The following is a 19,778-nucleotide window of genomic DNA, read 5'->3' as shown; positions in this document are numbered from 1 at the left end:
AATTCTATACATTCCTGATTGTGTGGCTAAAATGCCATTGCTACAAAGCTCAAGCTGTGGTTACAGATGGTGAGCTGGGATGCTCTGTAAAGTCTTGCCCTGTGTTTTGGGAAGCACAGTAAATTTGCAAAGCTGAAACTGCCTATCCACCCAGCGTCCAGAATGTGAGCCAGTCAGAATATCTTCTGCAATATATTTCTTACTTGGTCCTTCTTTATTTTTTTAATTTTTTTTTTCCTTCCCCAATCAAAATAAGCTATTCTTCTTGCAGCCTGGTGATTTGCAGAGACTTACAGTTTCCATTGAAGTTTTAGGGGGGAGGTTTGCTAGGGTCTCCAGGGTGATCTCCCGAGTCAGGTTGAGGAAGTGAGTTTAAAATAATTCCCCTAATAATCAAAACTTCCACCCTGCCATAGCTGTCCCAACACGATTTAGTGTCATGAAAAAACTCTCTGCAGTTTCTGTTCCTGTGTGGAACAAAACAATGCCAAAACCACAGAAGGACTTGGGAAACAGAATAATCGGCTCCAGCCTGGTCTAATTGGCTCGTACACTGCTTCACGTTGGATTAGTTAACATACACACAGAAAAAAAGCTTCTCTTAACAACACTCATCAAACTCAGTGTTTACATTAACAGGACTTTGACTACCTGCTCTTTTGCCCGACACTTTTAATAGCAGATATGAGACCTCTGCAGCACTGGCAGTGGTTTATTCCCTTCACAGTACTGGCTGCAGAAGGCAGGAGGAATGAGGTCCCCCCTCAAAAACCGAGTGGCCTTTGCAGCAGGAAGGAAATGCGTGTATCTGTGTGGAGATAGCAAAACAGCAAATATTTCCTTCAGCATTCCTCCCCCTCACCACACGCACACACCCATCGCCTGGAGCTACAGGAGGCAAAAGCATGTGGGAGCCTTTTGGTAAGGTATTGGCAAGAAATCTGTGTTCTCCTTAGGGCACCAGAGGTGTGCAAGGTCACAAGGAAGACCTGAATTAGAGCAGAATGACCAGATTAGAGTCACTGGGATGAGCTTTCTCACTCCAAGGCTGCCCAGCTGCTCCTGGCAAAGGGGCTCCAACTCAGCAGTTGCTTTATTCTTAAACCATTATCCCAGTGGGATTAGTCTCAGCTTTTTCCCCCTCACTCTCCAGAATATAAGCCAATCAAGAGTCCATCTCAGGGGTCATTGTGAATCCAGTCTGGTTGGTGACCCTTTGCAAGGGGACCATTAAGGTCTGCCCTCAGCTGCATAAGAAGCATCTGTGAATACAGGTGACAGTGACTAGAGGGGAGCAGTCTGCTTTCCCCAAATATGACCCACTCTGTCTAGAAACTGGGAGTGAATTCAGTTCTCCAACAAGGGATCCGCCCTTCTTGTTTACTGGGCTGTGAATTTGTTCACGGGCAAGCAGAATTTGTTTCTCAGGGAGAACTACATGGACTGAGGGTGTACTCATAAAGAGTGGGTACCTGCTTCGAGAAGAAAACAAATTACTGTCTAAGAGGAGAGGTGGTGGGGAATGGAGCCTAGAGAAGGAACAAACCCAACGGCATTTCAACAGCAGCAAGCAGGAGCTCACCAAACCCAGCCCTTTTGCGTTAGTGCCTCCTTGCACGCCAAGGCTGCAGCCACCAGAGGTCAATGTGACCACATGAACCTCATCCAGCTGCTGGGTGCTGCGCCCCTTTGAAACTGGGACGTCGAATCCAAGTATGAAGAAGTGTTTTCCACCTTTTAGGACATAACGTTGGGACAGATTTGCATGTAAACCAACATTCAAAGCATTAATCACAATAGGAACTCAGCATTATCCTGGGAAAAAAAGAGCTTGGGAATGACAATGTCTCAAGTTAGCATTTTGCAAGCCCACTGAATTGAGACTCTTACTTGGCTGTGGACCCCACAAGTGCTCCTGACACCCCGGGCATGTCTCAGTCCTACTGGTTTCAGCGTCACTCAGGAATTCTCACCAATCCTAGCCTTGGTAGCAGGAAAGGGGTAGAAATGGGCAATCTGTCCTTCCCACTTCTGCTTTCTGGGATATAGGTCTGTCATAGTGAATGAAGTCTGCCCCAGATCCAGGCTGGCTGGATAAAACAAGTAGTTGACCTGCAGCCAGAGAAAGGCAAATGGGATAAATGAGGCAGGGTCATCAGTCTGGGTTAGAAGTCAGAGAGGGATGATGAGATTGCAGAACAGAAATCAATGCATCTAGAGAGCTTTGTAACAGCCAGACATTCCTCTGCACTCCCACGTGTACCAGTTCTACTCTCTATCTCCCCTATATCCTCCTCTAGACCTCCTCAAACAGTCACCTAGAAGCCCTTTCCATCCTGGCCTCCCAACCCCTCCGTCACCTATGCGGACACCCACCCAGTCAGAGCAAACAAAACACTCCTACTCCAGCCCCAGCAGAGCTCTGCCCTTGTGGGATAGACAGGTTTCCCCAGACAGTACACATCATCCTCTCCTAGAAGACTCCACTGCACTCCAGGATCATCAGTGACCCCCTCCACAAGGCCAGCTGCCCAGACCAAGTGTGTTTCCACCATCTCCCAGGAACGTTAGTTTAGGATGGGAGCAAAAAAAGGACCAAGAGGCAAACCCTGGCTTGTCTTCGCAGGGCAGCTGAAGGCAAAGACACTGAGACAGTGAGAAGAACCAGCTCAGATGTCATCCTAGAGATGATGATGTATGTAAGCAGTTTGAATTCAGAAGAACAAATTGCCACCAAGACATCCGCTGCTTAGCTGGGAGCTCTGCTCATCCCCGTTTAAGAAATACTCTGAATGATTCAATAGGAGGAAAGGAAGAAGCATAGATAGAAAACACCACTTCCATCTTCCCTTCCTCTTCTCTGAGATGATCCGAGTCCAGTACGGCTCCTTTCCTGAGCTGGTACATAAACGTGCCCCAGGGTGTTCAGCTGCCAGAGTCCCTGGGTCAGTGTCAGGCTGAGGTTGGCCAGATGCTGATGGAGGAGAGGCAGGAGAGGTGATACCATCCCATGAGACTCATACTAGACATGTGCCATATCAGGAAAGCGACAGGTCAGGACTATATCAGGAGCTTTTCCTCTTGGCTGGAGAGCAAACCTGTCCAGGACATGAAGAGGTAAAAGAGCTGAGTAGATGCTAAGAGGACAAAGTCTCTGTAGAGAGGGCAGAGAACAGCCAAGTGCTACCATTGCTTGTAACACTGCTCCAGAGCCATAGGGTGTCACCACCCCACCAGTCAACCCCTTGGGGAAGGAGGTGGTTGGGCAAAGCCAAAATGCTTTGGGTCAGCCTGGCCTTAAGCTGGAGCCCTTGCAAAGGGAAGGAGATGGGGAGCCAAGGGCTGTGCCTGTTCCTGCCCCACAGACCTGCCAGGGCTCCTCGCTTCTGGCTGTGGGGCCCTTCCCAAGACCTTTCATGGAATGGCTTTAAAATGACAGAGAGCAGGTTTATATTAGATATAGGAAGACATTCTTAACTGTGAGGGTGGTGAACAGGTTGCCCAGAGAAACAGTGGATGCTCCATCCCTGGAAGTATTCAAGGCCAGGTTGGATGGGAGCCTGGGCAGCCTGGTCTAATGGAAGGTATCCCTGCCCTCGGCAAGGGGGTTGGAACTGGATGAACTTTAAGGTCCCTCCCAACTCAAACACTTTTATTATTCAGTGATTCTCTGACCTATACTGCATTCAGCTATTTGTATCCTACAGCTTCTGCACTGAGCCAGGCCTGGGCTTACTTGTGGGACTGCAAAGGGGCTGTAACTCCCATCTGCCCCTGTTAATGCTGCCTAATGGTGTGTCCTCCAGGGCATCCACCAGAAGTGACACAGAGCACACCTCCACCCACACTCAGCATGAGCCAAGGACTACAAACCAAAGCTGAGATATGACAAATTTGGTACAGATGTGACCTAAGCCAGAACAGTATTGTGCTGGAGGTGAAGAAAAGATCATGGCATCTTGGACCTCATTTCCTCCTCCACATACCACCATAGCCACACCAGATGCCCTGCAGGATGTGACCCTAGATAACATGGGAGGTCTCCAGCCCTTCTGGGGGCCGGAATCTGTTCTGGAGCCATCATGGCTGAACAGGCACCCTCCCCTAAACACTCCTCCATGCCTGGCGTTCCCAGTACTCCCCATTCCTCTGTCCCAAAGCCAAAATACCCAGCTACCTCCTTGTCGTGGCCTGAGTGGGTCTTTGCCCTTTAGACCATCCCACAGAGACCAGCATCAGCCAGAGACAGCCATGGGAGGAATCAAAGCCTGGCACATAGCAGGAGCTGTCCCTCACTTCCCAGGAAGCTAACCACAGTCTCTCCCTTGGAAGAGAGCTTCACAGGTCCCCAGAATGCAATCTTAGCCCTCCCTGGAGCTGGATGCCCATTTCCCCTGCAAAGAAGTCACGCCCTGCCACATAGATGCAATCCCTGTGCTGAGAGTCCCAGACAGTCGCTTGCTGGAGCCCGCCCAAGAGCAATGAGCTTTCCAAGTCCTTTCCCTTTCTTGGGGGTCTGGTAGTCACATAAACAGGAAGAGCCTGGCCCTCTCCCTCCCCCTTCCAGGGCTCTGCCTCCCTCCCCTGCTCCGCGGCAGGCGCCGGCATGATGCAAGCCCCAGCGCTGGGCTGCTCGCCCCCCTCGGGAGGAGCTGCCGGCTGGCCCCTGACCTCCAGGCTCCGCATTTCCTGTGGCAGCCGAGGAGGGAGACGAGGCCTCTTCTTCCAGACGCTGGGGCTGGGCGTAAAGGGGCCTCTATGGGCCAGCCTGCGGGGGAAAAGGAAAGGTCATGGCGGTCCTTTGCCTGCAGCAGCCCGAGGTCGGAGGAGGCAAAGATGCCAGCAGCCTCGGTGGAGGTGGGAGCATCGCTGGGACACAGGCGTCCAGCATAAAATGACAGGGCGAGGGCCATGCTCCTGCCCCCGCCCTGCAGCCGGCTCTCCAAACCCTTCTTTATCTCTTGGCATTTATTTTTAAAAGCTTTGTGGCCTTCTGTCCCAAAACCAAAGGCAGCCACACCAGGTCTGGGCTGCTGCCCAGGAGGGAGCAGAGCCCGTGCCTGCAGGAGAAGGGTGCAGCTGCAAAGCCCAGCACTGTTAACCCTCAGCAAGCTAAACCCAGCTGTGGGAATAGGTTGCCGTCCTAAAGTTGCCTAGGTGGGTGTTACCCCTTTCCCCCAGGTCCCTCCAGGGAGGACTAAGCTGAGACAGGCATCCCCCACTCCTCCACACATCTCCCATGGGTCATGACAGGGAACGGGACTGAGATCTGCAGAGGGACCAGGAAGAAGGACAGAGCCTTGCTGAAGGCATTCGGTTCAAGAGGCACTTCCCTGTCTCTGGGTCCCCACCCACGCTTGGGCTCCATGCAAGCCCTGGCTTCTAAAGGCCCAGGATGCTCAGCACATGTGATGCCCTCTCTTCACAACCTGGCAAGAAGTGCCGGATGCCTGGGGAGAGCAAGGAGGAGGGATGGCATCCCGGATGGAAACCTCTGGTATGCCTGTGCACTGATCTCCACTCTGCCCTGGAATGTGCCGGCCAGCAGCATGTGGGAAAGTAGAGGCAGCAGAGACCTTGGATGTGTCAGCTCCCCGGCTGAGTAAACAAGAGGAGCCCTGGCAAGCATTCAGCCCCAACTATCCAAGACCTTGAAAAAAAGGGGGCTGGAAACAGGGAGGTTCTTCTGTCCCCTTCTTGCTCAATCTTTGCAAAATATGTCCTAACCTCTCCCCTACCTCAGGTGCTAACACCACCTCCTCATATCCCTAGCAAGTCTGGAGAAGAAGTGTGGGGAGAGACTCTCCCTGCGGAGTTTCCAGCACCATGCTGTTAGATCTAACATCCGGGAGAGACACTGCCTCAAAAGGATGGTCTGGAGAAGAAAGAGGTAGGATAAAAGGATTTATCACCCCCCACCATGCACACATATCCATGCCCCTTGGCAATCGCTCAGACAGCAGGGAGCACAGAGCATGAAGGGAGCTCCCACCAATACTGGCAGTGCCTGGGGGAGCACAGTGACAGCCAGCTGGGACAGAGGCACAGTACAGCTCCCAGATAAATACCTTCCCAGCCCCACCTGGGGACATTCCCACTGCGGGGTGCAGGCTCCAGCCACACTCCAGGTTTCAGAGGCTCAAGAGAGGCTGACAGTGCATTCCCCAGTGCTGGTTGGAAACGTGTTCCCACCGCTCTTCAGGTTGGCAGCATTGCTTCCCTGGTCTCCTCTATAAAGTGCACCCACTGGGAGTCAGCCCCTCATTGCCTCTGCACCGGGCACAGGAACCTGGGGAAGAAGGGTGGGCTGGGGAAGGTCCCCCTGCATCCCACCAGCGGAGCCCATCACCTCCTGGGGGCTGAACTGCAGCAGTGGTGCTAGGAGGTTGTGCCTTCTGGCCACCATCCCGTGTCCCCTATCGCTCCTCCGCAGGCACAGACTCCTGGAGAATGAGCCATTGTTCCTCAGCCCTGCAGCCTCTTCCTGTCCCTGTAGGGCTGTGAGACAAACAAAAGCAGAGCCAGACACCATGGGGAGGAGGCTGGGTCTGCTGCCCTCCTCCAGATCCCGCAGCAACCCCACAGGCAGGCAGACGTATGCCTGCCTTGGGGGAATGGGCAGGGACACCCCTATTTTTAGCCGCTCCTGCATCTCCACCCCCTTCCTTCCGTGGGCCAAAAATACATGGGCTGGATGGACAGGCAAAATAATTAGCATAAAAGAATTGTCCATGCCTTGTGTCCAGCCACTCCCCTGGCTTTCACCTCTTCCCTTTGACCAGAATGGGTTGCCCAAGCATGGTCTCCCACTCCAACATGGATGACTTATCTCTTAATCCCCATTCCCTATATCCCCATATCCTCTCTCTGTACATTGTACCCTTCCTCACTCCCGCATGCCACTCCCCTTCTGCTCTATGGATGCATCTGCCATTCCTGGTTCCTTGATGGTCCTCTCTCCCATGCCACACTAGCCCTGGAGACCTACTCCCTTCCCTTGAAATCTCCCAGCTCCTCCTTTCCCCCAAACACCTTTCTGCACCTCCTCATGCAATTCATTTCCAAAAGTCTCTTTCCTCCCAAAGGCCCAGAGTTTCCCATTCACCCCCATCCCCTCCTTCCCCTCTGCATTCCTCCTACCCTCACCATCTCCTCCTTTCTCTCCCCACCCTAAAAACCTCCATCCCAGCTCCCTCCAGCCTGCATGGGCTTTAAACTCCTGTAGATGTGCTCCCCCTCCTTGTCCTGCCAAGGGAACATATTTGAGGGAGGGCAAAGAGACTCACAGATCCCCCTGCACACAGAGAGCTGCTTCTCCAAGCACCAAATTTATATCTAAGCCCTTCCCCCCGTCCCTCCTGCACTGACTTTTACAAGGTCTGTGAAAAAGAACTGGAGAATCAAGGGTGGGGTTGTTCTGGGGAGATGTAGTCTACATACATAAATATATATCTTTATATTTACATCTCCTTTCCTAGTACGTGGAATCACAGAAGTGTTTCCAGGCCACAGGCAGCTGTACCTGGATTACTTCTGGTTTATGCAACATCCTCCCTCCCCCTCCCAGCTATGTCCCAAACCCCCCTTCCCTCTCCTTTGTGCCCATGTAAATCTTGGAGGGAAAGTATAGATCAGGGTCTGTCCTGGGGTCTGTCCCTCCATCCTTACACCCAACAGCACCCCACAACACCCACAGCAGCCTTACAGCACCCCACATCCCTGGCCAGCAGACAGGAATAGCATACCAGGAGGAAGCTGGGGAGTGTGGGGGGAGGAGGAAAGATGAAAATATTTGGGATAGGAGGAGATGGGCAGAGGGAGGGAGGCAGCCTGCCAACAAGCCTGGGAACTCATCCGTACCTCCTCCTGGGCTTTGGCAAACCCCAAGGCTTTGAGTTCCCAGCCCTGCTCCCAGGGGAAAAGCACACACTCCCCCCTTTGCAAATCCCACAAGCAGGACGTGGTCAGTCCCATTCCTTCGGCCTCCCTCTGCTCCAGGGGAGGGGAGGAGTTGGTAGGGAAAATTAGAAGTGGGTATTTACAGGGTTATCCACCCCCCTTCTAGCATGAGTGGGTCTAACCCAATGCTGCTGCCCGCCTGGTGGTGTTCACCACAATCTCCCTGCTTTCCTTCCCCAGGGCAACACGAGGATTCTGGGAACCAGACCGCTCCGGCCCCTTTCCCTGGTTATCTCAAAGGCAACAGGCACAGTGTGGGGCACTCGCAGCAAAAATGGGTTGAGCCTGGCCAAGCACATCTGGGGGTTCAGCCAGAGGAGAAATCATCCCAGTAGAGAAACGACAGGGCATGAGGGATGCAGTTTCTACAAAGCCACAGCTGGCATCATTCCAGGGATGCTCTTGGCAAGACGCTGGGTGCTTGCACCTATCCCTTGCCCCAGGGTGTCACCTCCTGCCACCACTCTGGCTTGCTCACCCTGAAACCGGCTTTGCCTTCAGCTCAACCCCAGGGCAGCGAGACATGGACTGGAGGCAGCACCGAGGGCCATGGGCTGGGCGCAGGGAGAAGGGACCTGATAGCACCAGGGTGAGGAGGAGCTGGATGAGGCCATGCCAGGTGGGGCAAGGGAGCTCTCTGCACCCCCATCCCCATCGTAGCAGGGTTCTGTCCCCCACCCCACTGCTGGCAGTAATCCCCATACCCATGTGGTATGTGCCCTCACGGCCCCAAGAGAAGAATGGAAATATCCGGAAGTCACCTGCAAATGAGCAGCACTTTCAGTTAATGAGGAAATATGAGCCAGAGACCCTGGGCAGCAACAGGATATCTGCTTCTTGTGCACTGAGCAAGGCACTCCCTTCCCACCAAGCCCCCTGCCTGCCCTCCCTCTTCAGGAAGTTTCCAGCGCTGTTGTGCTCTTGGAGGTCCATCCCTGGAGATTTCCCAGAGAAGGAGGGCAGGCAGCAAACTGAAATGGCAGGGAATATAAACCCATGGGCATTTATATGGAGTGGATCCTATCACAAGCTGGGATGCCCTCATCACCTTCCCTTGGCTTCTCCCAGGCACTGGGGAAAGGGAGTAGAGGGATTTTTCTTTACTGGAGGGGAGTCTTGTATCAGCCTCTTTCAGGCAGTGAGTCTGCGAGCAGAAGGCACTGCAAACTGAGATAGGATGAAGGACTGAGCACCAGGAAGTGTAGGGCAGAGACTTGAGCCCCTCCACATCTGTCCACTCCTCTCTCCCTCCCCTGTAATCCCCTGATCACATTCAGTCATCCATAAGACCTCCACCCTGTGTTGGAGGGCTTCGTGCTGGGAGGATGAGGGGATGCAATTTGCACAGCCCTGTCTTTGATGTTGTGGTAGTCAAAGCAGGTCCTCATTTGGGAAAGCTGCTGGGCCACTTGTCTGCTCCATGATAAGCCCAGTAGCCAGTCTCTCTGCAATGGTGAGACTGGTATTGCTGCCTGGGGCTTAGGGTTACAGATGGGATGAAAGGTTGGGGTGACTGAAGGTAAATGAGGTAGCTGCACTGGGAGAAGTCCAGGCATAAGCTCCTGCCCAGGGCATCCATAGGTGGTACAGTGACTCTGCAGCACTGTCCAGCTTCATAGCCATCTCTCACTCATCATCTGAGGTGGATAAATAGGCTGAGAAGCAGCATTGTATGGACTGACTTTCCAGGCTGCTGTATATGAAAGAAGGGGGTGTAACTGAGCAGCCAGAGGCCAGGATGAGTACTGAGACCCAGAGCTGGCACATACCTGACCCTTGAGGTCACCAAGGCACTTGAGAGCTAGACCTAGAAGTACAAAAGTCACAGCTTGGCTGGCATGGCTGCAAGATCACAGGTTTGGGGAAGGATGCTGAAGAGAAGGCATTTCCAGATGCTTTCCTGGAAATTAAGCCCATCCTGGCCCAAAGCACAGAGATGCTTGGAGTAGGAATGAGAAGGAAGCAGTGGAGAGCCGGCCGCCCTGCAAGAAGCAGAACATGGGCCCTGTCCCATCTGGAAAAGATTTGTTCTGCATTCCCCAGTGGAGGTGGCTGCCGTCGCCCAGGCTCTGCTTCCTGACACAGCCTTTCCTGCAGGCCACAGGGATGGGGGTGAGGGAGAGCCTCAGGCAGGGTGGGGAAAATACCCTGGCAGGCCATGCAGAGGGAGGAGACCCAAAGAAAGGGTCTTTTTCTGCCTCTCCCACCACCCCCATAAGCTTCCACTGAGCAGGACTTAGGGGGAGGAATGCCTACCACACCCCTGGCAAGCCGGGAGGATGCATGTCATGATTTCTCCTCCTTTCCTCACTGATGGCAGAGCTCATCTCCTATCAGAGCTAAGCTTCCATCTTCCTCCAAGACACAGACCCACTTAAAGTACCACCAACATGCACATATGGTCTTAATTCCTAATGGAGAAAATTTCCACAGAACGCAGACACTCCAACTTCCATTTTGCAGAAGAGAAGCCAGAGAACAGTGCCAAACCCTAGTACTACTACTTAGCAAACTTCTGAGCAATAAGGTGCTCCTGCCAGGGCACCTCAGCACGAGCCACCCGAGCCCAGTGAACAGCCAGGCTCCATTTTGACATCTCCTCTGCAGACATCTTGTCATCCCTTCAGCCAAGCCCTACTTAACCCCAACAAGTCTTGTCTCGCCTTCCCCAGCAGAGACACCTCCCTTCTCCTCAACAGGGTCCTGAATAGGTGCTTGTGCGTGGCCCTCAAGTGGTCCCCAGCAGAGCCACCAAGCCAAGCCTGAAGGCCATGAGGGTCACCACTGGCACTGATGATGCTACACCCGCCAGCAGGTTGCCCCTCATTGGCACTGACAGAGTCTTCTGCCCCGTGACCATCAAGGGATAACACATGATGCCAGAGGGATGTGGTGTCCCACATGTGGGCAGAAGCTCTCCCCGGTGCCACCGAAGAGCACCTCCTTCCATTTATCCACTGCCACCCCCTCACCCTGGTCTGACACACTGTCGCTGGTATGACGCTTGTCCTGACCCTGTAACAAACACCAGCCTGGCCCACGTGGCCTTCAGGGAGGCTGTCATCCCGCTAATGCCCAAGCCCGTGCTACCCACAGCTCCTGGTACGACCACCCACCCGCAGACCCCAGTCCCGACTGGCAGTGCTACAGCCCTGGGAACTTCCTATCCAACATGGGATCAGGGGACCCTATGTGATACCTGAGGGGTCACACGCACACACAGGGTTCCAGCCCCTTTCCTGAGCCCTGCAGCCAGGCTCCTCTAACCAGGTTAGACAGCAGCCTGGCCTCCCCCCTTCCCCCAAACCCACTGAAGCCGGCAGCCGGGAGCGGGAGGCGGCCAATGCCGGCAGACGGGAAATGGCACCGGGGAAGCGGGGAGGAGGGGAGCGGCAGAGAAGTTCCTGAAGTTTTCTGTCCTGGATAGTTGGAATAAATCTCATTTTCTCTGGTCTCCTTGCCGAGGCGAGGATTGGCTCGGCAGTGCTGCAGCCCGCCCTCCTCCTTCCCACGTCCCCTCCCCGCCAGCTTCGCTCCCTCTCTCCCGTGGCATCAGGGCGTCAGCCTGGGAGAGCCAGCCTTGGGGGGACAGCCGTGGGAAAAGGAGGGGGGCAATGCCTCCCCTTTCTCCCCCACTCCATTCCGGAACACAGCACCGGTAATCCTTGGAACAAGTTACAGGGGCCTGCGGAGAGTGTCTCACAACTTTTCGTCTGGAGGACGGGGAAAAAATAACCCTGGTTCGAAAGAGGTAAATCCTGAAAGTTTTGGTTCATCAGTTTGTAGAGCTGGGGGCAGGGGGGTGTTGGGACCAGAAGGAAAAGGGCAGGCAGGGTGTTTGGAGAGGAGAGAAGCGGGAGGGGTGACAAGGCGATAGAGACGGGAAGGATGGTAAAAATAAAGGGAGCAGAAAGCAGGAATGCAACAGGAAACTGGGAGCGAGGAGGGGGGACACGGGACGGGGGGAGAGGCGGGAAGGAAAGGGAGTGAGAAGAGGGTCCCATGGATGGGGGAAGGCAGGGGGACGCTTGTCTCCCAAACCTTGCTCCGGATACCCCTCAAAGCCCCACAGGCTCTCGGCACCTCAGTTTTAGGGGTATGGAGGAAGAAAGGGAGCAGTTTTTCACAAGTGGGCAGGGAAGGGATGGCTGGAAGCTGCCCACCTCCATAGCTCTAGCCTCCCTCTATGTCCCAGAATGTCTGCTTGGAAAAATATCCTTGTTATACAGAGATATCACTATGTCTATATATATAGCAGCCAGCAGCACAGGAGTCAGATTTAGGCATCTGCCTACTGCCCGGCACTGCACCAGGGAAGCTGAAAGAGGCCCAACCCAGCCAGCCGAGCCCCTCTCCCCCTTCTCCAAAAGCCTGTCCCTGCTGGCTTTCCTCATCCCAAAGCAGTCACCCAACAGGGGAACTCTGCCTCCCTTCCTTCGGGGAAAGGGAGCTTTTTCATCACTCAGAAAGGCTGGAAAAGCCTTCCTGGCCACCCACAGCCATTTCTACCCACTCTTCCTGCTGTTGAGACCACCCCAAATTTCTCACTCTCTTTTGCAGTATGTCCCCTTTGGGGGAGGGAAGAGGCTGCTTTCAGCAGCTCTATCCAACTAGACATCTGGATTATTTTCCTCCCCTTTCTGGTTTCCGCTCTTCCCAGCAAGCAGAACAGCTCTGGCCATTCCCAGCTAGTGGAAAACCAGTGGTAACCAGCTGAACTCGGGGGGAAACAGGAGAGGCCAGGCTGGGAGGAGGAGGAGGAGGTGCTGGCAGTGGGTCTTTGAAGGCAGGGAGCCTGACACAGGAGGCAAGAAGGGAGCCAGAGAGAGTATGCCAGGGAACGGGAGGTCGTGGTGGGCTGTGGGCTTGCTGTGCCAGGAACTGGCAAACACCAAGGGCTGCCAGATGGAAGCGGTGGCACCCGGACTGAGAGAGGGGCAGGCAGAGGGGTCCCTTTGCCCAGTGAAGGAAAGGACAGCACACAGGTCACCCTTTGCCCACAGAATCACGAGTTTCCCTGGCCTGGAGGAGTCTGTTCGGGTGAAGGGGAGGGCTCAAAGGGGGCAGGGAGCCACACCAGGGGCAGAAGGAAAGAGAAAGGGGGAGACTGGCAGGAGGAAAAGTCCAACAGGCCTGCCAGAAACCTGCCATCCAGGTAGGACTGGGCACCTGCTGCTTCACGCCCTCCCTCACTCCCTCCCTCCTCTTCCCAGCACTTGCTGCCTACTAGCAGGCAAGGAGAGCCAAGGGCCAGGAGTTGCTGGCTTGCTTTCCTGTGGTGACCAAGAGACAAGGAAGGAGAAACACTTTCCTCCACCCCACTCCCTCACTCAGTAGTTGTCCAGATAGGGAACAAGGGGATGCTCTCCTCCCACATACCCCCTTTTCCTTGCCTCCACACCCCATCCCAAGGTGTGATGTCCCCCATAGGAGTGTGCAGGGCTGCTGTGTTGTGGGGGGATCTGGGGTGGGGGTAGGACGGTCCTCCCTCAGAGTAGCCCTGGCTGGTGCAGTACATGCTAAAGGGGACAGTCCCCAGTTTGGGTTTCTCAGGGGCTCCAGTGCGCAGAGGAAGGGGGAAACTTGAGTGTTCTAGCTCACCTAATCCCTTTCCCAGAGTCATGTGCTTTCCTTGGGAGATCCTGGGGACAGCTCAAAAATATGGTTGCATCTCTCTCCCTGTAGTCCCAGGACCCCGGCTGTGCTGCAGGGACCATCCCAGTAGTTTCCTTTGCACTCCAGGAGAGCCCCGACCCAATGGCTTTGGGTGGGCTTCTGCCACGGAAAGGAAATAGCTCCCTAGTTATCCCCTCACCCCAAATCTGCCACGTGCCTGGTTTGCCCTGGCTGTAAGGCAGCACTGCATGGCGTCTGTGGGCAGGAGGAAGACATGAGCTGCACGAGCTGGGGGCCAGCAGGAACCCAACCTGCCACCATTCTGTCCCTGCTGCCACCAGCCACTGCCACCCCAGGAGGCCACTGCCACCCTGGTGAGGCAGCCAATGGTGCTGGGCGCTGCTGGGGGAGGTTTGTTTTCCCTTCCCCAGTCATTAACCCCCGGCAGATAAGAGAGGCCCCGGGTGAGCAAACAAGGCCAGGGCAAAGCAAAAATGCATCTAGCCAGCCAGGAAAGCAATTTCATGTCCAGGATCCCCTTCTCCAGAGCCTTTGCCATCCTGGCACTGCCTGGCTGCTCCAAGGCAATGCATGGACAAGGAGGAGAGGCAGGGGAAGCCATGCAGCAGTGGAGGTCCCAGCACATGGAGATCAAGAGATGTGAGGCTCCTGCGTCACCTCTTGGCATGCTGTCCTCCACAGCCAGCCCTGCTGGAGGGATTCAGCTCTGTCCTGATGCCCCAGCCACAGAACTCAGCCCAGGGAAGGATACGTCCCCAGCTGGCTACCCAGGCCACCGACACTCTGAGATGCCCCAAATCCTCTCCTTTCCCCAGCCCACCCTCCCCCGCTTGCTATGCACACCAGCAGGGGATCTGCTGATCTGACAGTCCTCCCCACTGACTGGGAGGTCATCACCCTGCCGTGCATCCAGCTGCTGCTTCCTGCCTGCCCCTCAGTGCCTCTGGGACCTGCCTGAGTGCAGGGACCCACCCCACCTTCTCGTCCAGCCTCAGGCAATCACCCCCCCTTGTCGTGCCTCAGTTTCCCCTGTCTGCAGAGTAGCTGCCCTCCCCACACTGCCGACTCTCTGCTTCTCCAACATGTCTGCCCAGCACCCGGGGACCGAGCCAGCGAAGGACAAACAAAACAATATACAAATACTGCATTTTTGCTTCCCACCACTCCTCCCTGAGCAGCACATGGGCCCCAGGCCTCACCCTCTCCTCAAGGGTTCATCTGAATAGCAAAAAGGAGGGAGAGGTTTCTCGCCCCAGGAGCTGGGGCAGCCAAGCAGGGCATTGCTCTGGGAGGAGGTTCTGCCTTGGAGGGAAATCCTCAGCCTGTGTTGTGGCGTGGGTCTGGCAAAGCTGCTTTGCAGATGGAAAACTAAGGCATACTGAGGTAGGTCAGCAAAGGTGAGGGGAGCACATGTTTTTAGAGGAAAGCCTTTTTCTTCCTTCCCAAGAGAAGGGCCAGATAAGGGGGCAGCCAGTAGAAAGCTCACCACTGCCTTATGTACCGCCTTTAACCTCCTCAGGCAGTTCTGTGGAGACAGCCAATGGGAGTGGGAAAATCTTGTCCAAGGCTTTCAGTGTTCCTCTTGCCTTGTTTAGGTGGCCAACAAGGGGACGAATGCTCTTGCTCTGCCACTCCACCTGAAGCTCTTTTTGTTGCCTGCTGCCCCATCCATGACTGGCTCCCACTCACCCAGCGGCAGTAGAAGACAGTGGATTAACCTCTAAGTCCACGACCAGACACAGCTTCCAGTGACCTCCGCAGAACGGGGGTGACCCAGACACCCCCTGGGGACATCTCCGTGCCACCACCGTCCTCACCACTGGGGACATACCCTCTGAGGGTGATTTCATGAGCACGACGTAGTGCAGGGAAGCAGGAAACCTGCCAAAAGCCAAAGTGACATGCACTGTCACCCCAAGAGCATCGGAGCAGAAGCAGTGGGGAGGCTGGGGATGTGACAGACCACCCCAGTGCCGGAAGCCTGGTGAGGGCTGATTTTTGGAGCTTTTTCAAAGGCAGGGTGAAGGCTGCAACATGAGCCTGGGGAAGCTGCCGGTGCTCAGCTGGGTGTCAGGCTCCCACGGCAAGCGACGGCTGAAGTCGGAGCTGACGCCGGACATGATCAGCCCGCCGCTGGGCGACTTCCGGCACACCATGCACGTGGGGCGCGGCGGCGATGTCTTCGGGGACACCTCTTTCCTTAGCAACCACGGCGGGGCTGACGCAGCCAAACCCAACAACTTCTTCGCCCGGACGCTGCGGCACGTCCGCCGGACCCCGCTGAAGAGACGGGGCAGTGGGGGCCAGGTGGGGGCCTCGCCCGCCCCCCCGGCCATCTCGCCCATCATCAAGAACGCTGTCTCGCTGCCGCAGCTCAATGAGGGGATCTATGATGGAGGCAGCGGCGGCCGGGGCTTGACCAGCAAGTTCTCCTTCAAAAGTGCCTCCAACAGCTTCTCCAAAACACACCAGGCCTACGGTGAGTGAAGCGCGAGGCAGAGGCTGCCCAGGTACTGAGCATCCTCTGCAGCCCTTCTCCATTGCTCCGTGCCTCAGTTCCCTCCACAGTGAGGAACTTGGGGTTTTAAGGAGAGATGGGATATTTGAGACTGCCCGGTCTTGACAATCCCTCCAAGCAGATAAACCTAACCTTGCTCTTAACCGTGGTCCTTGCTCCTGCCCTTGGAAAGTCTCCTCCCAGGGTGTCCCTCAAAGCGGGGCAGGGATGGTTTCTCTGTTTCTGCCCCTCTCCTGTAGCCCCACACAGCTGGCAGCCTGTGTGCAGTAGATGGAGCACCCCCATCTACCCTCAGCCCTACACCTTTCACTTGAGCAGCCTCCCTGAGGAAGCCAAAAAGGTTCTGGGACAGTGGAGCAATTCCCACTCCAAGGTAGTCAGGTCAAAGGGACCCACAGCATGGCCTTCCCCACCTCCACACGGATGCTCCAACTCTGTCCCTAGCTGTGCCTACATCTACATCTCCATGTGCTGCTCCTTAGGGATTCCATCCACCCTTCTCCATCGTGTCCACATCCCTCCCTGCCAGCCAGGGTGCCCTTTGGGGAAGGGTTGTGGGAAGGACGGGACAGGACATCTGTATGGCTCCTCTCCAGCCTCACTGCCCTGGGCTGTGCTTAGCTTTTCCCCAGGGAGAGAGGTCTGGAGCAGAAGGTCTCAGGGTGGGGTTGGATCTGGGGTGCCTGCAGCAGCCGGGGGAGGTGGTGGGGGCTCAGAGGGAAAGGCAGGCTGAGGCAATGCTGCCATCTCCTGGTCTCACCTGCCTGGCTCAGCCCCTGCTGCCATCTTACTGAGCTCAGAGCCCACCTGGAGACCCTCTGCTGTAACTCCGGGCTTTGGAGATGTCCACAGAGACAATGACCTGCCCTTTAGAGGCCAGTGCCACTGACAGGAGCAGGACCTGAGCCAATTTGTCAGCAGTGTCCCTTTTCCCCTGCAGAAGTAAGTCAGGCTTGCTCCCTCACCAGCCATACCTTCTGCCTCACAGGGCTGGAGTCTGGATTTTGTACCATCCCTCGTGTCCCTCGTTTGGAAAAGGCCCAAGAGAGCACCTGTCCTGGGGAAGATGAGCTGGATCGCTCCGACTCCCTGCTGTCCTTCCGCCTGGACCTGGGGCCCTCCCTGATGAGCGAGCTCCTCCAGGTGATGAGCTTCTCTGAAACCAATGGCGGCGAGGGGGGGGAGGATGGCCCACACCTCCTGTGTGAAGAGGGGACCAAGGACAGGGTCCCTTCAGCAGTGCGTGCATCCCATGAAGAGGACAAGGCAGCATCCAGCTTCTGGGACCACTCCAGGCAGAGCAACCTGTCAGGGGCCGGCTCACTGCCGGGTCTGTTGGTCCACGCCAACGGAGAGGCACATGCCATTGAAGGCGCTGGAGCGAACTCTGTCTGGGCTTCGGGGCCAGGGGCAGTGTCCAGAGGGTCCCCGTGGCAAGGCCACTGGAACGACTGCACCATTGAGGCTGGAGAATTTGACCGAGCAACCCAGGTCCTGGCCCGCCATTATGGTGGGACCAGCACCCCAAGGAGCTCGGAGAAAGGTGAGGGTCCCCGGCAGGCCCGGACACAGACCCCATGGGAGAGCCCCAGCAGCAGCTTGTGGGGGTCACAAGTGACAAGGGAGAGCCGGTCCCCCGAGGCCAGCTGGAACCAAGGAGAGGAGGAGGCGGAGGAGACCAAGCTCTCCAGCCTGCAGGAAAGCTACAGTGGTGCCCGAGGGGGCCGCAGCAATTCCTTCGAGTATGCCGATGAGGAAGAGGAAGAGGACGATGAAGTCAAGGTGTGAACAGCCATCCCGCCCATCACAGGCCCCACCAGAGACCTGGTGCCAGCATCTTTGCCCTCCTCCCTGTTCCCTACCCGCTGGTACCGGTGTCACCAGCAGACCCAGTGGGTGACCTCCTTGCCAAGTAGGGGCACTGGGGAGGGCAGGAGGAGAGCCCATCTCCTGGGGGGCTCCCTGGGGCTGGGCCAGGCTGCTGCAGAGGGCCAATGGGCTCCACAGAGCCAGGCATAGCACCCCTCCTCCAGCCTCACGGCCATTAGACATCAAAGGAACATTCCCATGTGCCAAAGGAACCCCGAATCCTTCCTACCCCATCCCATTCTCCCCAGCACCCTCTCTCAACCCTCAGCCTGGCTCCGCCAACATGTCTGGGGACATACTCCATCCTTCCACTGATGTCCCCAAGCATCCTCTGCAATGGCACGTGTGCCTCCCCAGAGGTATTCCCATTGATAGCTCTGGCACATAGGGGATGGGGTTTCCCCAGCTCCAGCTGGTGCAAGACCCTTCAGAATAGCACATCTATCAAAAGGGGAAGGTCAGCTGGGGTCCCAAGGGCAGGCGAACCCCACAGAGCTGAGCTTTCTCTTTTCCCCTGCCTCCCTCAAAAAGCTGTGTGCTCAGTGTTCAGGAGGTGAGAGAATGCACAGGAATAATCAGGAATGTTTCCACTTGCCTCCTGCTGCTGGGCATCACTTAGGACAGCTTCCTTCCTGACCCCCATTCCCCTCAGCAACTGAGAGGGGAGAAACTTCTTGTCTGACTGGTGGCAAAGGCAGGTTGTCAGGTCACCAAATTCTGCAGTTCAGGCCCTAAAAATCCCTTTTTCTCTGCCTGCCTCAGAACAAGGAGACTCCTCTGCAGCCACTCAGTTTGTGCCACCATCCTCGTGGTGGTGGCACAGTTTGTGTCTCTGTCCTGTCCCACTCCCCATTCCCCACAAACACTTCCATCTTTGCAGCGCACCCCTTCCCAAGGATAATGTGGAGCATGGCTGATGTCCCTCGCCGGGTGGCCCTGGGTGACACAGCCGCCTTGGAATGAGCTGCCCCCCACGCTGGCCCGTGTGCAAACTGGCCCTCATAGAAGCGCCTTTGTGCCATGGTGTGGAGCCAACGTGCTCGGGGGCTGAGGTCACCGGAGGGACCCTCACAGGAACCCCTTGTTCTCTGGGACAGAAGGGCGTGTGCAGTGGGAGGAGATGCTGGGCCATGGCTGCAGGACTCTGCTCCCACGCATCTCACCCGCCACCCAGCTGCTTTTGCCAGGAAGCTCTTCCGAGCAGGATCAAGAGCCGCAGGGTGTGCACATACTGCACATGGAAGTGCCACTTGCAGCCAGGCCACCGAGGTTAAGGGCAAGCCCATGTTCCCCAGCCTCCCCAAGGGGCTGCCTCATGCCAGCCACCAGCAGCAAACCAGGGCAGGCACCAGCTTCAGGAAGTCCCCAGGTCTGGCAACTGGCAGCCAGCAGGATCAGCCTTGTTCTCCCTTGCGCCTTCCAGGGTGGGGACCTGGGCTCTCAGGATGAGCTCTCCTCTGCCCTCTGCTTCCCAGACCATAACACAAGACCAAAGATCCATATCTGTGGAATTATCCTTTCTGCCTCCACTCTGTATCCCATGCACTTACTATTGTCCTTATTAAAACAGTTTTGATACGAACCTCTGGTGCGTCCCCTTGGCTGCTGTGACCTTATTGTCTTCCTTGCTATGTCTGCTGGAGCCCCAGCCACCAATCCCTCCATCTTTGGCAGTGAGGAGGTGGAGAGGGAGGGCAAGGACACTGACACCTTGCCTTGGACCAGGCTCTCTGTAAGATGCTTTTCTACTCTGCTCTCCTCCCACCCAGCCTGAAGCATCCCAATGTCTGCTGTC

General features: G+C 55.9%; 2 protein-coding genes across 2 annotated transcripts in view; one reads left to right on the top strand and one right to left on the bottom strand.

Moving 5' to 3' along the window:
- The window catches only part of CARD10 (caspase recruitment domain family member 10), a 39,595-nt gene that overhangs the window by 19,129 nt on the left and 688 nt on the right, over window positions 1-19,778 (bottom strand). The window lies entirely within an intron of this gene.
- Window positions 5,753-19,565, top strand: CDC42EP1 (CDC42 effector protein 1). The gene is made up of 4 exons (XM_038153627.1): window positions 5,753-5,890; window positions 8,140-11,710; window positions 15,192-16,075; window positions 17,103-19,565. The coding sequence occupies exons 3-4, from the start codon at window positions 15,631-15,633 to the stop codon at window positions 17,900-17,902; spliced, it is 1,245 nt and encodes a 414-aa protein (XP_038009555.1). The 5' UTR covers window positions 5,753-5,890; window positions 8,140-11,710; window positions 15,192-15,630; the 3' UTR covers window positions 17,903-19,565.

Source organism: Motacilla alba, chromosome 1A (genome assembly GCF_015832195.1).
Source record: "Motacilla alba alba isolate MOTALB_02 chromosome 1A, Motacilla_alba_V1.0_pri, whole genome shotgun sequence".
Classification (NCBI taxonomy): domain Eukaryota; kingdom Metazoa; phylum Chordata; class Aves; order Passeriformes; family Motacillidae; genus Motacilla; species Motacilla alba.
Note: the sequence above shows the minus strand (reverse complement) of the source record. Positions and strands in the feature narration are given on the sequence as shown.